Consider the following 16,577-nt stretch of genomic DNA (forward strand, 5'->3'; position numbering starts at 1 on the left):
CACCGAGGGAAGTACACTCCCAGCGGAGTTGTCGGCCAATTACAAGGCGGCCGCGGCGCCCAGCCGTGCTGTTTCACCGGTGACTCCAGGTTTCACCGTCCTTAACTCTTCAAGCTTTTTCGTGAGGGCCGGCCACTGTGATTGGCCACTGCTGCCATTGTCGAATTTCTCCTCTAGCCAGCCACAGAACGAGAACCCACCTTCTTCTCGTTCGGCTATCTTCGGCATTTTCCGCTTTTGGGGCGTGGATTTCTAGCGACACTTCCTAATTGGTTTCTCAGGTCGATCGGCTTTTTCCGGGAGGAGTCGCAAACAATCGACGTCCGTGATTGGCTCTGCTCTGGCTTCGGCTCCGTAGCCGAAGCAGGCGGGCGCGGACCTCGGACGGCGATTCCCAGACGCCTGTTACGCGGCTGGCGGGGCGCTGGGCGGTGTAAGGCTGGGTCCGGGAGGAAGGAGGCGGAGGACGAGTAGGAGGGGGGAGGGGGAGTGGGGAAGAGCTAGGCGGCTGCGCAGACGACGCTCCTCACACAGAGCAGCCCCCGACCCGGGCGAATGCAGGCTTGTGTTGCCGCCGTCGCCAACCCCGCCGCCGCCGCCGCCGCCGCCCGGGCCGAGTGACAAAGGAAGGAAGGAAGGAAGCGAGGAGGAGCCGGCCCCGCAGCCGCTGACAGGGCTCCGGGCTGGGGGCAAAGCGCGGAGACTTCCTGAGCGGGCACCGAGCAGAGGCGAGGGGCGGGAGGGCGGCCGCGCTGGTGCCGCGGACGGGGGAGGGGGCCCCAGGGGACGGAAGCGGTTGCCGGGTTCCCATGTCCCCGGCGTATGGGGAGCAGTCGAGGATCCGCTGCCTGGGGTCTGAAGGGAGCTGCCTCCGCCACAGCCGCCGCCATGGCCGCTGGATCCAGCCGCCGCCTGCAGCTGCTCCTGGCGCAATGAGAAGAGGAGCCGCCGCCACCGCCCGCCTCTGACTGACTCGCGACTCTGCCGCCTTCCAGTTCGCCGGGCCCCCGCCGTCTGCCCGCCGGATCCCGCCGCTGCCGGAGCCGCAGCGTTTCCCGTTGCATCTCCGAGCCACCCCCTCCCTTTCCCTCCCTCTTTCCCATCCCCCCCTTCTTTTCAAGCGTGAGACTCGTGATCCTTCCGCCGCTTCCCTTCTTCATTGACTCGGAAAAAAAATCCCCGAGGAAAATATAATATTCAGAGTACTTATTTTCAATCAAGTATTTGCCCCCGTTTCACGTGATACATATTTTTTAAGACTCCTCCCTCCCTTTTTCCTTTCCAAGGAAAGGGAGGGGAAAGAACTGTATTTTTTTCCCAGCCCCAAATCATCTATATGTTAAATATCCATACTGATCTGTCTTGAAGGAGAAATACATCGCTCGGTTTTTTTTTTTTTTTTTAATAGCTGTACAAAAAGAAGTGAAAAGCCAAGAGGACGAAGTCTTTTTTTTTTTTTAAATCTTCTTGTGGGACAACTTAATGCTGCATTTATCATTAACCTAACACCCCAACATAAAACAAAAGGAAGAAAAGGAAGGAAGGAAAAGAGGGTGATTCGGGAAAAGAGTGATCATGTCAGGGCGGCCCAGAACCACCTCCTTTGCGGAGAGCTGCAAGCCAGTGCAGCAGCCTTCAGCTTTTGGCAGCATGAAAGTTAGCAGTGAGTATTGATTTTATTTTACACCCCTTCTCCACCTCACCCTTAAAATACAAAGCCTTTACTAACCGGGATCTTAAAATATTAGACCTCCTGCTAATAATAATCGAGAGGTAGTGGAAAAGGGCAAAAACCTGTCTTCAGTCAAGGATGAGGCAGCTCCCTCTCTACTCCGATACCACCTCCCTCGGTCTCATTAACCTTGAATTGAGAGAATATGCTTTTTACTTGGATGATTTGATTTGAAAGTTGCCTCTTATACTTTTTGTGCTGTTGGTAGCTTTATCAAGTGCTTGAGTATTTCCATGTTGAAATAGTGATGAAAGTATTTACTTGCTCATCCTTTGGAATAAAGAGGACGATTCAAATCGTTAGCTACATTTGCAGAGTATGTGTCTTTTGGAATGAGGGTTATTTTATTTAGTTCAGGTTTTAGGGGTTGTCATAGTTTTGTATACTTGCTAGAAAGACTAAATGTCAGTCTCCTAACATTTGTTTCTTGCTTGTGTGACTACAAAGTATTTGGTCTTAATCCAGAGATGAACTTGCTTAGTACCTAGCATTCACGTTTGGAGGCGAGGCTTGAGTTCTCCCTTTAGAAAGGGTCTGTGGGAGCTGGTAGAGACACAGTAGCATTGCTACAGGCATTGTTTTAATTGCACACATGTTTTAATGCTATCTCTTAACCTTCCCGTTTTGACATTACCAATTTACCACTATATAATTTATGTTTAATCAAAAGGTAACTTGGAACTAAGTTCAAGTTTTGGTTGAGGTTTGTATTGTCATGTTGCCAGATACTAAGTTGAATGTTAATTGTCACTGACTCATCATTAAGTTCAGTTTTGGGGTGCCATTGCATTCAGCGTTTGTTAAATGATTTAGAGTTCAAATGTCCCTTCTTAGGACTATTTAAAATACTCTTGCATTGGTTTCCTCCCACATTTTGATAAAACTATGGGTTTAGTTATTACATTATGGATTTAGACCTTTCTGTCACAGGCTTTGTAGAAGGCTGTAGTCCTGAGTATAATAGGGATATTTGAGCTTGTGTTCAGGCTTGTTGCTAGACTGTACTTTTGTCCCAGATTTGTGCTAAATTGTGTTTGGTATACTAAGTATCTACTGTTCCAGAGTATCTCTATTTGTAGATAGGTATTTAGTGACAGTTTATTTAAACCATACTTCCAGAATTTGATAAAAATATCTACATTGTTTCCTTATTCCTGGAGAAGGCATAGTGAGGGCAAAGAAAAACTGTTGCCTAGGAAGGAGAGAACTGAAGAACTGAGATTTTAAAAAAATACATACATACTGTGATGTGAAGTTGATTATATGCTTAAGCAACCTAAAATTATCATTTTAATTGAGCTCAGAATTTCGATTTATTTTGGCATTTGGACTTGCCTGAAACAGGGTAGTCTAAGGTAGTGGCTGAATAGCAGATCAGTTTTAAAAGTTATTTATTCATTATTTATTTTTGTGACTAGTGCAGAATGCTGGGTATGTGAAGAAGGCAGCTGATGATGCATTTTTCAGAGGAGAGGCAAGCTTTCTAAGCACTTCATGGGGTCATTTGAAAGGAATATTTTAAAATTCTGGGGTAATTTTCAGCTATGATGAGGCAAATCTTATAATAGCTACTTAAGAGCCTCTTGTGGTACTGGAGTGTTTGTATGTTTTTCATCTTGGTAATATAGTTTAAAACCACTTGAAATCAATTTTAGGTAATTATTTTATTAGATCAGTTTCAGAGAGTAAAATAGAATAGCTTATAATATTAAGCTTTTGGACTTTTAATTTTGTTTCCGAGAGTTTTTTTTTGAAAATGACTCCTTAATTCTTGGTTATGTGGTTTGTTGACTGAGGTTGGAGTAACTCTTGTAAAGTGCATAGGTTAAAGTGTTTAATTTTCTATCCTCATAAAGATCATAACATTTAAAAAATTGAAGTTCAATGCAAATTTTGTGTTTTTGACAACTTTGACTTTAAGGACATTTTAGAAGGAAAAGGGTATCATTAAACATTTGTTTCAGTGCTACTGTTTTAAGGGACCCCTGTTCGAAATAAAGATACATAAAGAAATTAAAGTCCTTGGCCTGAAAAGCTTTATCATTTAGTCGTAGAGTCAGGTTAGGGGACAAAATATGAACAGTATTATGATGACTGCAAGATTATAAATACAAAGAGAATGCTTTGTTCAGAGGGATGAAGAATACAGGAGTGAGGCCTCTGGGTTTGGAGAGGAAGGACTTCCTGCAGAGATGTGTTTTAAGACAGGTTAGTTAAAGGAGGCAGTCGTTTGAATTGATAGAGAAGCATAAAGGATTCTAGATGGAAGGAATGGATAGAGGCACAGAGATGGTGATTTTTGTGTGGCAGGTAGACAGTTTTTGTACTTACCAAGCAAGTTGGTAAATCTGAGTTAAAGGGGCCTAAGTTGGAAAATAAGAAGAGAGAGAGTTTGGAGAATGTGTTAACCATAGCTGACGGAGAGAAGAAGGAGCTTTTAAGAGTTTTGTTGTGATTCAAGAGAGACTGGGATTTACTGTAGGTTGGTGAACAAGATGTTTATTTGAAAGTGATTTGGACGGACAGCTGAGTTAATGGATTACAGTAAACATTAGAGCCCTTTCAGAGAAATAGTAGGGTATGTTTTGAACATGAGGAAATACAAATAAAATAAAATGTGAAAATGGTATGAAAGTAACACATTTGAGAGATAGTGTGAATGACGAACTGGCAGGACTTCGGATTGGATCGAAGGGGAATATTTGGGAGGGAGTCAGGAGTTAAAAATAACTTCTGATGTTGTCGGTCTGGAAGACTTGACTGCCGAGTTATATTGTCGATTGTAATGGGAAAGTTGAGAAAGTGCTGAGATGAGAAGGTAGATGAGTTCACTTTTTAAAAATTTAATGTACAATAGGTTCCCTTAAAGTTCAGCAGAGAGCATTTGGTTATTGGCAATGATATTTAACTTTACAGTCTATTAATTGTGCAGTTTTTTTCTTCACCTAAAAATGTTGGATTTATTTTGGGGAGCAGTAAACTAATGGTTTTTATTTAAATGCTTTCTATTAAATAATGTCTTAAAAAAGAAAGTAATTTTTTATGGAGATTCAAAAACCTCACCCTTGACCCTAGTTATAATAGTTCCATGGTAATTTATTGAAAAACAGTGGAAATATTTTTTGGACTAAAAATATTGGACTAATATTTTTTGTGACATAAAAACTTTAGATATTTTATTTTTTATTTTATTTTTTTAAAGATTTTATTTATTTGACAGAGAGAGAGATGGAAAGAGAGCACAAGCAAGGGGAGCTGCAAGTCCAGGGAGAGGGAGAAGCAGGCTTCTCACTGAGCAGGGTGCCCATTATGGGGCTCAGTCCCAGGACCCTAGGATCATGACCTGAATCCAAGGTAGATGCTTAACCACCCAGGTGCCCTGAAACTAGATATTTTAAATAGCCTTTAATTTCATGTTTGGTACATTTAAAACCTGTTTTTCATAAGTAGTGATTATTCTTTGGTAAACTTTGCACTTAAAATAATGATAATAGTAATAATAGCAGGCTTTATTTGGTTTGTGAAGGCTCCAGCAGAAATTAAAAGTTGATTTTATAACATATTTTTTGCCTTTTTGGTTGAGTTACGCATTCATCCCAAGTTTGTTTATTTATTTATTTTAAAGATTTATTTAGAGAGAGAGAGAGAGAGAGAGCGCGCGTGCATAAGCAGAAGGGGTAGAGGAACAGGAAGGAGAGAAACTGAAGCAGACTCCACGCTGAGGGCAGAGCCCGAAGTGGGGCTTGATCTCACAACCCTGAGCCCAAACCAACAGTCAGCACTTAACAGACTGGGCCACCCAGGTGCCCTGTATTCATTCCAAGTTTAAATCATGTATTTAAATTGTATATTTCAAATACTACTTTTTACTTACTGTGGTGAAACCAATGTTTCTTTTTGGTTCGCATTCAGATGCAAGTGTCTTTAAGTGTCTAAATGTTAGGAACTGTACAGTTCCTTCTGTAGAATTGTGTAAATTTTACTCAAAAAAGAGAAGGTAAAGGACTTCTAAAATATTAATAATAGGGGCACCCGGGTGGCTCAGTTGTTAAGCATCTGCCTTTGGCTGTGGTCCTGATTGTTGGATCCTGGGATCCACCTTGCATTGGGCTCCCTGCTCAGCAAGAAGCCTGCTTCTCTCTCTCCCACTCCCCCGGCTTGTGTTTTCTCTCTATCTCTGTCTCTCTCTGTCAAACAAATAAATAAAATCTTTAAAAAAAAATTAGTAATAAATCCTTTTGGTATACTGTTAGCAAAATTTTAGCTAATTGGCTAGGTTTAATTTTTAAATATAAGATTTAAAAAGAAGAGAGTAAATCAGTGAGTATCATTTATTTCCTCATATAAAACTTTTTACATCAATTTTTTTTAGTGAAGAGAGAATAATTAATAGCAGTTGCATATTTTTGTGCAGTATTTAGTCATCTTGTAAGTCATCTTGTATTAAAACCAAAAACTACGTGGCAAGTTACAGTTATTCTGTTCCCAGGGAGTTCAATCTCCTTGTGACATCTAAAAATTAGGTTATTAGAATTTAGTTTCTAGATCATCCATGTTTATGTGGATGAGAGCTCGTGAGACTGAAAACCTTACTTTCATTAAGTTTTCATTCCTTTCCCAACCAGACCTTTCCAGAGTTGTTAAACACTAATACTTTTGTAAAAGAATTGCATGCTCTCTTGTTGCATGCATCTGTAGAGTGCTAATTGTGAAATGATTATAAGGAATAGGAGCTAGGACAAAACTTTAAGTGAGCTGAGAGATTCACAAATCGATTTATGGCTGATTGGGAATGGCATTGAGTAAATGAGGTGACATTCATTTCACTGATGTAGTTCACGTGAAAATCAGTTCTTGCACTCTGTGCCATCTGCCCCTTGTTTTGGACCTCAGTTGCAGGTGTGAGATACTGTTGCGGAGAGACACCAAGGCTGGTGAAGCCAGAGTTTTTTTTTTTTTTTTTTTTTAAAGATTTTATTTATTTATTTGACAGAGAGAGAGATCACAAGTAGACAGAGAGGCAGGCAGAGAGAGAGGAGGAAGCAGGCTCCCTGCGGAGCAGAGAGCCCGATGCGGGGCTCGATTCCAGGACCCTGAGATCATGACCTGAGCCGAAGGCAGCGGCTTAATCCACTGAGCCACCCAGGTGCCCTGAAGCCAGAGTTTTTTAAATGTTGGCAGCAGATTCTGAGACTGGGAGAGCTCTGTTTTTGTGTGCTTTATATATGGAGAATGCTGTGAAACAAACCCATGCTGACCTGATGCCACAGTTTCATACTTTTTAATAAGACTCATGGGATTGTGGAATAAGAATGGGGATGGGCACACTGTTAAGTCTGTGGTGTCTCTTGTGATGCTCCACCCTGCAATGGAGAATGGAGGGACAGCACATGCATGTGACTGGAGTATACGCTGGTACTAAGAGGACCAAGCTGATTTCCTGCATATTGTTCTAAAAGCATAATCACTGTAAGTAGATGGATTTGTTGGAACATTTAGCATCATTTCCTAGCATTTTTTTGGGGCAGGGGATGTGGTGAAAAGGGACTCTTACATGATTTCAAGACTAGAGGTATTTTTATCGTTTATTGGTTTTGGAGTAGAGGTTGCAGTCTTTGCTTCTATCTTAGATTGTACAAATCTTCCTTGGTTATGTAAATTGTCTTTGAAATTGGTTGAATGTGATGTAGAAGTATATATTCATATAAAGACCTGTGTGAATAGTATAAGGAAAAACTGACAGTAGAGTTAAAGGAGAGAACAATTCAATTGTTTTTCCAAAAGTTTTTACCATTAAATTGATAAAGGACATAAATTAAAAAGGGACATTTATTCTATTCTGTTTATTACTGAGTTACCTGTTTTTAAAAGTGAGTTAATACCCAGCACATAATGAACATTGAAAATTATTTCAATAAATACTGTATCTGTAATGTGCTTGGTCTGGTGTAAAGATAAAACTCTGTAGATTTGGATTCTCAGTTTACAATCCCCCTGCCCACTTTTGCTTATGTTTTAGGGACAAAGTCTACTTTTAAAGGGTATGCAAGTTAAATTTTTGTAAATAGTTGAATCTTATATTTTTGTATTGAATAATTTTCTTAGAAGCATTCTGATTTGATCAGATTGAGGCAATGATTTTTTTTTTTGTTTGTTTCTCAGTTCTGCCAGATCAAGTTTTCCTTTTTTCTCCAGGGTGCTATGGCCAACAATGGCATAAAATATGAATCCCTTAAAATGTTCTCTTTTCAGTGTATTCTAGAGTCATTAGTTTCTTTTGTCCTTTGAAATCAATTTAATAATAAAAAGTAAACATTTCTGATGGAAGAGGACTGTTTTTCTAGAAACTTGTGTTTTAGATGGTGGTGAAATTTAAATGAACTTACAGGCATAGGATTGAACAGACATGCTTAAAAGTTAGAGAGGTGGGTAGGCTGGCAAAAATATTAGTAACATTGGTACAAAGCACTGACATTAGAACACTTTTTCATTATCCTTAATTATATCATGTGAAATCCTAGGCAAACCTAAAAATAAATAGGTTACTTTAATAGAAAGTGGCCCCAAATACTGATGTGGTTGATATGTGATATGTCTATTGAATGTTTACTGTGTTCTAAATAAGCATTCTACCAAATTCTTTATATGCAACATTTCAGTGTAATAATTACACCAACTCTGCAAACTAGCTAATACGATTATCCCCACTTTATAGATTAGGTAAATGAAATACAGAGAGATGAAACAATTTATCCCAAGATTACTTGGAAAGAAAGTTGCTTTGCTAGAATTTAAACCCAGGCATTTTGAGTCTACAGCTCTTGTTCCATATCATATATGTTATAGAGATACTTGGATTCCAGAGATAAGCTAAAGTGCCTTTTACTTTTAGAATAGTCTTTCATTGATAATTAATGTGTGTGTAAGACTTTCACTAATTTCATTAATACTGCTTTTGCAGTTAGTTTCAGGCATGCCTATCAGCAAATATAGTATTAAGTATTCACAGTTGTATTGAAAGAAATGGTCAATTCTCTTATGATTTCAGGAAAATCTTTTTTTTTAAAGATTCAATTTATTTATTTAACAGAGAGAGAGAGATTACAAGTAGGCAGAGCAGCAGGCAGAGAGGGAAGGAAGCAGGCTCCCTGCCGAGCAGAGAGCCCGATGCGGGTCTTGATCCCAGGACCCTGAGATCATGACCTGAGCCGAAGGCAGAGGCTTAACCCACTGAGCCACCCAGGCGCCCCTCAGGAAAACTTCTTAAGACAACCATGAAAATGGAAATATTAGGGATTATGCCAGCCAAAAAAGAAAAGTGATATATAGAATTTTTTTAATGTTCAGAGAATTTTTTTTAATTGAAAAGTACTGATTTTTCATACGTAAATCTGGTGTGTTTATATTTCCAGGTAATATTAGACTGTGATTCTCCAAATAAGCTATTATTAAGGATTATTACTTCTCTCTCTTCCTATAGGTTGTGAAGTGTTCTAAGTGTGCTCTTCCTCCTTTTAGTATTTGACAGCAAACTTCATGAGTGTATATATGTGTGTGTGTCTTTATGTGTTTATGGTTTTGTGATTTTATGTATGTACAATTAGTCAAGTGTCTGTTGGACATTTGTTATAACTGAGAATTCAGGGATTTTTTTAAAGAATAACAGCTCTGCATCAGTGTGGAATTGGGTTATTTGGAACATCATCTTTGTTGGAATTGGTTGGCATTTGACAATCAGGAAGTAAACCAAATAGACTCCTGAACATCTGAAATCCCTGGACAAATTGTGCAAACACTTTGTTCATATGTTTGTTTTTAGGATTTTACTTACAACTCTTTATTATTATTTAACACATAGTTGTAATTCATTCAGTTATCTCATTTTTTAAAACTGCAAGTTAGAAGGGAATGAATGGATACTGATATTAAGCATTACATCTCAAAAAAAAAAAAAAGGACAAGCAAGCATATTGGGATTACTTAGTGTAGGCTTATAAGCTCTGGGGGAAATCACTGATAATTGTTTAAAATGTTGACCTAGAGAAGTTTGAATTAGATCTCTTTTAAAAGGGCAGGAGGATACCTGGGGTTCTGTAATAACTTCTCATTACATCAAACATTGTCTAATTTTTTGGTCACTGAAGTGATAAGGAAGAGAAATGGTCACCACTGTCTCATTGACCAACTCTATTTGCATTTCGATGATATGGATAAAGATTACTAAAGCTTTTAGTATGCTAGCCCAGATACATTTATTATTCAGCGGTAGCATTTTATCTGATTTAAGGTTTTTTGTCTAATTATTATTATTTTTTTTCTTTTGTGGTACTTTGGAGGTGCTGTTTGAATTTTAACCTGCTCATATCTTCTGTTTGTGGAATACTTAAAAGGCACTGCATGGTGTTATTTGAGCTTTTTCATGAATTATGATTAACTATTAGTAACTTTACCAACCACACTTAAGACTTATTAATGAAAATTTGAAAAGGTGGGTATCTTGATTGTTGATCTGAAGGTAAGGGACTGCCATGGCAATCCAGTCCTCTTTTGGAAGTCTAAGAAATTCTTAGGGGCTTCACTGACTAATAATACTAAAAAATGTTAGGTGTTGTAGATTTCTTTCCAAGGAAGGGTAATCTATCTTAAAAAATGTACTCCTTTTATTTCCCCTAATTCCATAAAGCCAGTTAATTCTTTTTTTAAGCTGCTTTTGTTTTTTAATTTTAATTTTTTATTTTTAAATTTTTTTTAGAGAGCACATGTGCACACAAGTAGGGGAAGGGGCAGAGGGAGAGAGAGAATCTCAGGTAGGCTCCACATGGAGTCCCATTCAGAACCCTGAGATCATCACTTGAGCTGAAATAAGAGTCGGATGCTCAACCAAGTGATCTACCCAGGCACTCCAGTTAATTCTTTTTAATTGATTAACCACTTTCTTCATGACATGTGTTGAAGTTACTGAGCTGAGTCAAATTGCTACTCCTAGATTTTTAAGTCTGTAGAGGCAGCCTCTGAAGAATTTGTGGTGCTGGTGTAAATGCCTGGCATCAGACTGCCAGTGTTGCAGGTGTATTTGCTGCAGTTCCCCATTGGAATTCCAGTTTTCACACTCCGCTTATTAAACTCTGAAGGGAAGGGGGAAGCTTTGAGTTGGTAGTGTTTCAGCAATAGTACCTAATTGTATACATATAAGTATATCAGATTTATATAATTATAGCAATAACCACAATATTACTAGTTGGATGCTGTATGATAGACAATTACATGCTATTCTTATTTACATGTTTTGCTTTAAAAAATGGAATTTACTCATGTGATTCAAAACTTTCACGGCTTTTAGTAATATCTTTGTCTTGCTCCTGCTTTTAAACTACCAGTTCCCTTTCTTGGAGACAGCATCCCAGTGTCTTAAGAATCCTTCTGTAGATACTCTGATTCTTTACATGTTATTTCTATTATGGAATTATATTTTTTGTATACATAAAATGAACACAATTTTAGCATAAGAGTGTTAGAATTAAAACACAATTCAAATCAGTTATTCTAGAAAATTGCTGATGTTTTCCATTATCCTAAGTTACTAAATCCTTATTTTACTGAATGTGAGTTAGATGGGGAGTAAGTGCAAAGATGAGAAGGTGATTCTCTTGGCAATAAGAGGTAAAATGCTAATAGTCACAGCCAGTGAACACTTAGCACATTTAAAATATTTCCTACTTTGTATTTGAGAAATGATCCATAGCGTCAAGCGTTATCATTTTTGCTGGAAGTAGTTGTTTATTTGTCATGGTAAAGAAAGAAGAACACAAAGGAAAATTCATTTTTTCCTTTAATTTTCCATTTTTCTAACATGTTAGATGAAAAAAACCTGTTCTCTTGAGAGATCGGAGGTGCAGAGTGCGTCAGTGTCAGTGAAGCCTGTGCCTTTTACCTCTTTAAGAGCGCATGGTTTCATTCTGCTTCTAAACCAAGCACTCCTTAGTCTTTTTTAAGAAAGAAATTTTTATTTTTATAAAATAGTATATTCATATGGTTTAAAGAAAGTCTTCATGGAAGCCACTCTTCTCTTTCTCCTTTCTATTTCCCATAGGCAAACTTAACTATGACAGCTGTTTTTCTATCAGTTTTTGTCATATTTTTATTTCATATACTTTTACCTATTTGTTAAAATTACTTTTTGATATTGTTTATTATTTTCTCATTATGATAGATACTATTTATTCTCATCCTTATTGCCCTTTTGCTAGCATGCTAATATAATTATGCAACTATTTTTAGCTAAATAATTTTAAAAATTATTCAAATGAGTAACACTCAGTGTCTAGACACTAAGCAGTATTCTTAGCAGAAACGGGTAGTGTGCAATGATCATATACCCTTTTAAAAATGGCTTTATTGGGTGCCCGGGTGGCTCAGTTGGTTAAGCAACTACTATCAGTTTGGGTCATGATCCCAGAGTACCGGATTGAGTCCCACATCAAGCTCCCAGCTCTGAGGGGAGTCTGCTTCTCCCTCTGACCTTCTCCCGTCTCATGTTCTCTCTCACTCTCTCTCTCTCTCTCAAATAAAATCTTTAAAAAAATAAAAATGGCTTTATTGAGATATCATTCACATACCATAAAATTTATTCATTTTAAGTGTACAGTGGTTTTTAGTATGTCTACAGAATTGTGCAACTATCAACTAATACTAGCACATTTTTGTATGGTATCCAGTGGTAGTCATTCCCCACATGCTTCTTCCTCCCACTTCTCGGTAACTACTAAACTACTTTCTGTTTCTATGGATTTGCCAATTCTCAACATTTCATATGAATGGAATCATACAATATGTGGCTTTTGTGACTGGCTTCTTTTATTTTATAGAGTATCTTCTATGTCCATCTATGTTGTAGCATTTATCAGTACTTCATTCCTTTTTATTTTTGAGCAATATTCCATGTATGGAATTGCCATCATTTGTTTATCCATTCTTCAGGTGATAGACATTTGGATTGTTAGCTACTTTTTGGCTAGTATAAATAATACTGCTATGAATATTTGTGAACAGGTTTTTATGAGGACATATATTTTCTTATCTTTTGGATATATACCTAGGAGTGAAATTGCTAGGTTGTATGGTAACTGTTAAATATTTTAAGGAACTATCAAACTATTTCCTAAGTGGCAATCACATTTCCTTTGCTTTTAATTTTTTTTTTTTACAGTTTATTGTTTCCATTTTCTTTTTTCTTGTACTGTTTGCAGTGATCATAATCTTGATTTTTCTACCCCTCAAATTTTAGCAAGGATTCTCTAGATTCTGCTCTACCGTTCCGTTCTTTTCTAGGAGTGTCCTTTTCTTGGAGTCCTCATCTTATTGCTGAGATCTGGCTTGGTGGTTCTCCAGGCCCCACTGTATAGCTGTCGCCTTGACTTCATTGCTCTTCAGGGTCCACTCCTGTTTCCCTAGATCCCATGTCTTTTTTTTTTAAGATTTTATTTATTTATTTATTTATTTGACAGGTAGGCAGAGAGGCAGGCAGAGAGAGAGAGAGAGGGGGAAGCAGGCTTCCCGCTGAGCAGAAAGCCCAATGTGGGGCTCGATCCCAGGACCCGGGATCATGACCTGAGCCGGAGGCAGAGGCTTTAGCCCACTGAGCCACCCAGGCACCCCGATCCCATGTCTTTTTATCACCTAGTACTTATCTTAACATCATCTCATGACATCAGCCAGCAGCACCCAAAAAAGTAACTGCTTGGTAAATATCTAGAAAAGTTGTTTGTTGGTTGTTTTTTTACAGATTTGCTCCAAAAGAGTAGTTAAGCTCACACACTTTTTTGGCATGTGTCTTATCTTCTCAGTGTCTAGACACTGAGGCATAGATGTTTGGGAGGTTACTTTGTATCATTATGATCAAGTGATTACTATGGCAACATGAAGCAGTAGGCTAAAACAAATACAGAAATCTGAACAATATTAATATTAAATACTTGTTTAAACCAGAGCCATTCAAAAGAAATATAATGTAAGCCACAAATGTGAGTCACATATGTAATATAAAATTTTCTAGGATCCACATTAAAAAGAGTAAATAAATACAGGTGAACTTACTTTTAATAATATTTTTTTTAACCTAGTATATCCACAATATTACTTCAATATGTAATCAATATAAAATTTACTAATGAGATATATTACATTCTTTTTTTGATACTAACTCTTCATAGCCTGGTGGGTATTTTACACTTACAGTATATCCTAATTTGGAGTAGCCATGTTTTAAGAGCTCAGTAGCCACATGTTGCTATTGATTATCCTGTTGGACAGTGTAGGCATAGAATTTTGTCTAGGAATTATGTTATCAGGAAATTCTCTTTTCAAGATGTTTAATCATAGTGTATTTTCTTCCTCTTTTTTTTTTTTAAAGATTTTATTTATTTATTTGACAGACAGAGATCACAAGTAGGCAGAGAGGCAGGCAGAGAGAGAGGAGGAAGCAGGCTCCCCGCTGAGCAGAAAGCTCGATGCCAGCTCGATCCCAGTACCCTGGGATCATGACCTGAGCCAAAGGCAGAGACTTTAATCCACTGAGCCATCCAGGTGCCCTAATCATAGTGTATTTTCAAAGAACAGTTAAGATGTATGTAGTTTAAAAATACTTCATTGATATACCTTACTGCTGTTTTGTTTTCAGTCATGTCTTTAGTTAATTTTGAAATTTAATACCACATGAAAGGAGGTTGAGAGATTTATGTTCTTCAGAAAGGTACTTGCTATGGGAGGTAATGATTTTTTCCCATATTTTAGCACAACTGTTAAAATGTGTATTGAATTCTTTTTGATAGGTTTTTAAATGTTGTCATTGCCATGATTGTCCTGACCGGGATGGAATCTTATTAATCTAAATATTCTTTGTTGTTTCAAAGACCTACCCAGCTTTCAGAGTCTCAAAGGCCACTTCAGCCACTCAACTCCTCCCATCCATGCCTTACCACAAGGCATGAAATTCGCTTGCATGTAATTCCTGTAGCACTCTCTGTCACCCTTCTTATATTTTGCCTTGCATTCTGGTTAACTTGTTTTGTCTCACCCTAGGGGATTTTAGGCAAAAGGAGTATAGCCAAGAGAGTATTTTACTTATGTTTGTATTTCCTGCAATACGGAGCACAGTGCCTTTTATATTGGGCCACTTAATACATGTTTGAGTTGAAAGCAATTTGTTATGGTATTTATGTGTATACTATGCATGGTAGTTACATGGTATAATGTTTCCAGGTCACCAAACTATCACTGTTATTTCTAGTAACATTTAAGTTTTGATAAAAGAAATTATAAAGGTAAGTATGAATTTTTAAAAAAGATTTTATTTATTTGATAGAGCGAGAGCATGCGCGCATGAGCCAGGGGAGGGACAGAAGGAGAAGCAGACACTCTGCTGAGTAGGGAGCCTGACTCTGGCCTGATCCCAGGAGGCTGGGATCATGACCTGAGCTGAAGGCAGAGGCTTAACCCACTGAGCCACCCAGATGCCCCTAAATATGAATTTTTCTTTAAAAATGAAGGAGCAGGGTACCTGGGTGGCTCAGTGGGTTAAGCCTCTGCCTTCAGCTCAGGTCATGATCGCAGGCTCCTGGGATCGAGCCCCTCATCCAGCTCTCTGCTCAGCAGGGAGCTTGCTTCCTCCTCTCTCTCTGCCTGCCTCTCTGCCTACTTGTGATCTCTGTCAAATAAATAAATAAAATTAAAAAAAAAATAAAAATGAAGGAGCAATACCAGGGAAAGGATAAAGACAGAATTATAGACACATTATACTATGTACTTAACACTGAATGGCTTTGAACTCTTTGAGTGGGTAGCTGAATAAATGAAAGAACTTGGGTGCTAGGTTGCACTGGTTGGTGAGCACAGAATCTTTGAAACATTGAGCCTGTCCAGCTACTACCAATATCCCCAAGCCTTCCAGGATTTTGTTTGGAGTGGGTGAGGCTAGAAGAGAAATTTAGAGCAAAGAAGTATGACGAATCAGTTTTAAAATTTTCACTAAGTAGCTTATTCTATAGGAGATAGACAATATTTAAATATTAACAGGCCCTTTCCTCATGGATTACTTAGATATGTAATTGTATTGTGGGAATTTATGAAAACTTTAATTTCTATAAGACCTCTTTTTGTGTCTCTAAGATAATATTTGTTTGATATAGTAGTGCATACTAGTGTATCAGTTCAAGAGAGAGAAATAGAAATAAACAATATGGTTTCTCTTGCTAAATAAACCAGCCTCCTAACTAGCTGTAAACTTTGGCTGTCTGTATTTGGTTTTGAGAAGTCGTGTTGTCACAATAATTTTGGATTCTACTGATCAACATGGCATCTGCTTCTGTGACTAATTGGGTACATTGTGAGATGTTTGGCTGGCCAAGGGCATGATTATTAGACATAGAAGAGATTTGTTTTCTCTGTTTAAGTAACAGTTGTTTGGTACGCCCTCCTTGAAATCCAAAAGCGCTTACTAAAGAACAAAGCATAGTTCTATTTAAGTTCAGTTGAACATCAGGGAGAATCTTTGTTGGGAGACTTTTGAGACCTTATTATTATATATTTGCCTCTTGTGAGTTTCTAGAAAAATTAAAGAGTGACTGTGTACATTCAAAGGATAGAGGGAATGTTCTAGTGTTATATTTCTGCCATAGTGGAGGATGAGTACCTAGTGAAAAATAAGGGGTGTGTATCATGACTTATAAAATTGGAGCAGATGGACCAGTTCCTGGGGTCCTTAGAAAAGGAAAATCCCATGAACCAGAGAATTCTCTGACTCTACGCCTTGCATATAGCATCAATGTAAAGTGTACAGCATGTCAGCTAC

At 38.1% G+C, this 16,577-nt stretch overlaps 2 protein-coding genes across 3 annotated transcripts in view; one reads left to right on the forward strand and one right to left on the reverse strand.

Annotated features, from left to right (window-relative positions):
- Positions 1 to 277: 277 nt before the first annotated feature.
- On the reverse strand, positions 278 to 1,064 carry LOC123940730 (vegetative cell wall protein gp1-like). The gene is made up of 2 exons (XM_046003671.1): positions 623 to 1,064; positions 278 to 522 (listed from the first exon to the last, which is right to left on the reverse strand). Exons 1-2 carry the CDS (start codon positions 1,062 to 1,064, stop codon positions 278 to 280), a joined length of 687 nt encoding a protein of 228 aa, XP_045859627.1.
- A 22-nt stretch (positions 1,065 to 1,086) lies between these two features.
- The window catches only part of GSK3B (glycogen synthase kinase 3 beta), a 209,890-nt gene continuing 194,399 nt past the window's right edge, over positions 1,087 to 16,577 (forward strand). For both annotated transcript variants that reach the window (XM_046003800.1, XM_046003801.1), the window contains exon 1: positions 1,087 to 1,663. In XM_046003800.1, coding sequence (XP_045859756.1) covers positions 1,576 to 1,663 — 88 coding nt within the window. In that variant the 5' untranslated portion in view covers positions 1,087 to 1,575. The remainder of the gene's footprint in view (positions 1,664 to 16,577) is intronic.

This window comes from Meles meles, chromosome 4 (genome assembly GCF_922984935.1).
Source record: "Meles meles chromosome 4, mMelMel3.1 paternal haplotype, whole genome shotgun sequence".
Taxonomy (NCBI): Eukaryota; Metazoa; Chordata; class Mammalia; order Carnivora; family Mustelidae; genus Meles; species Meles meles.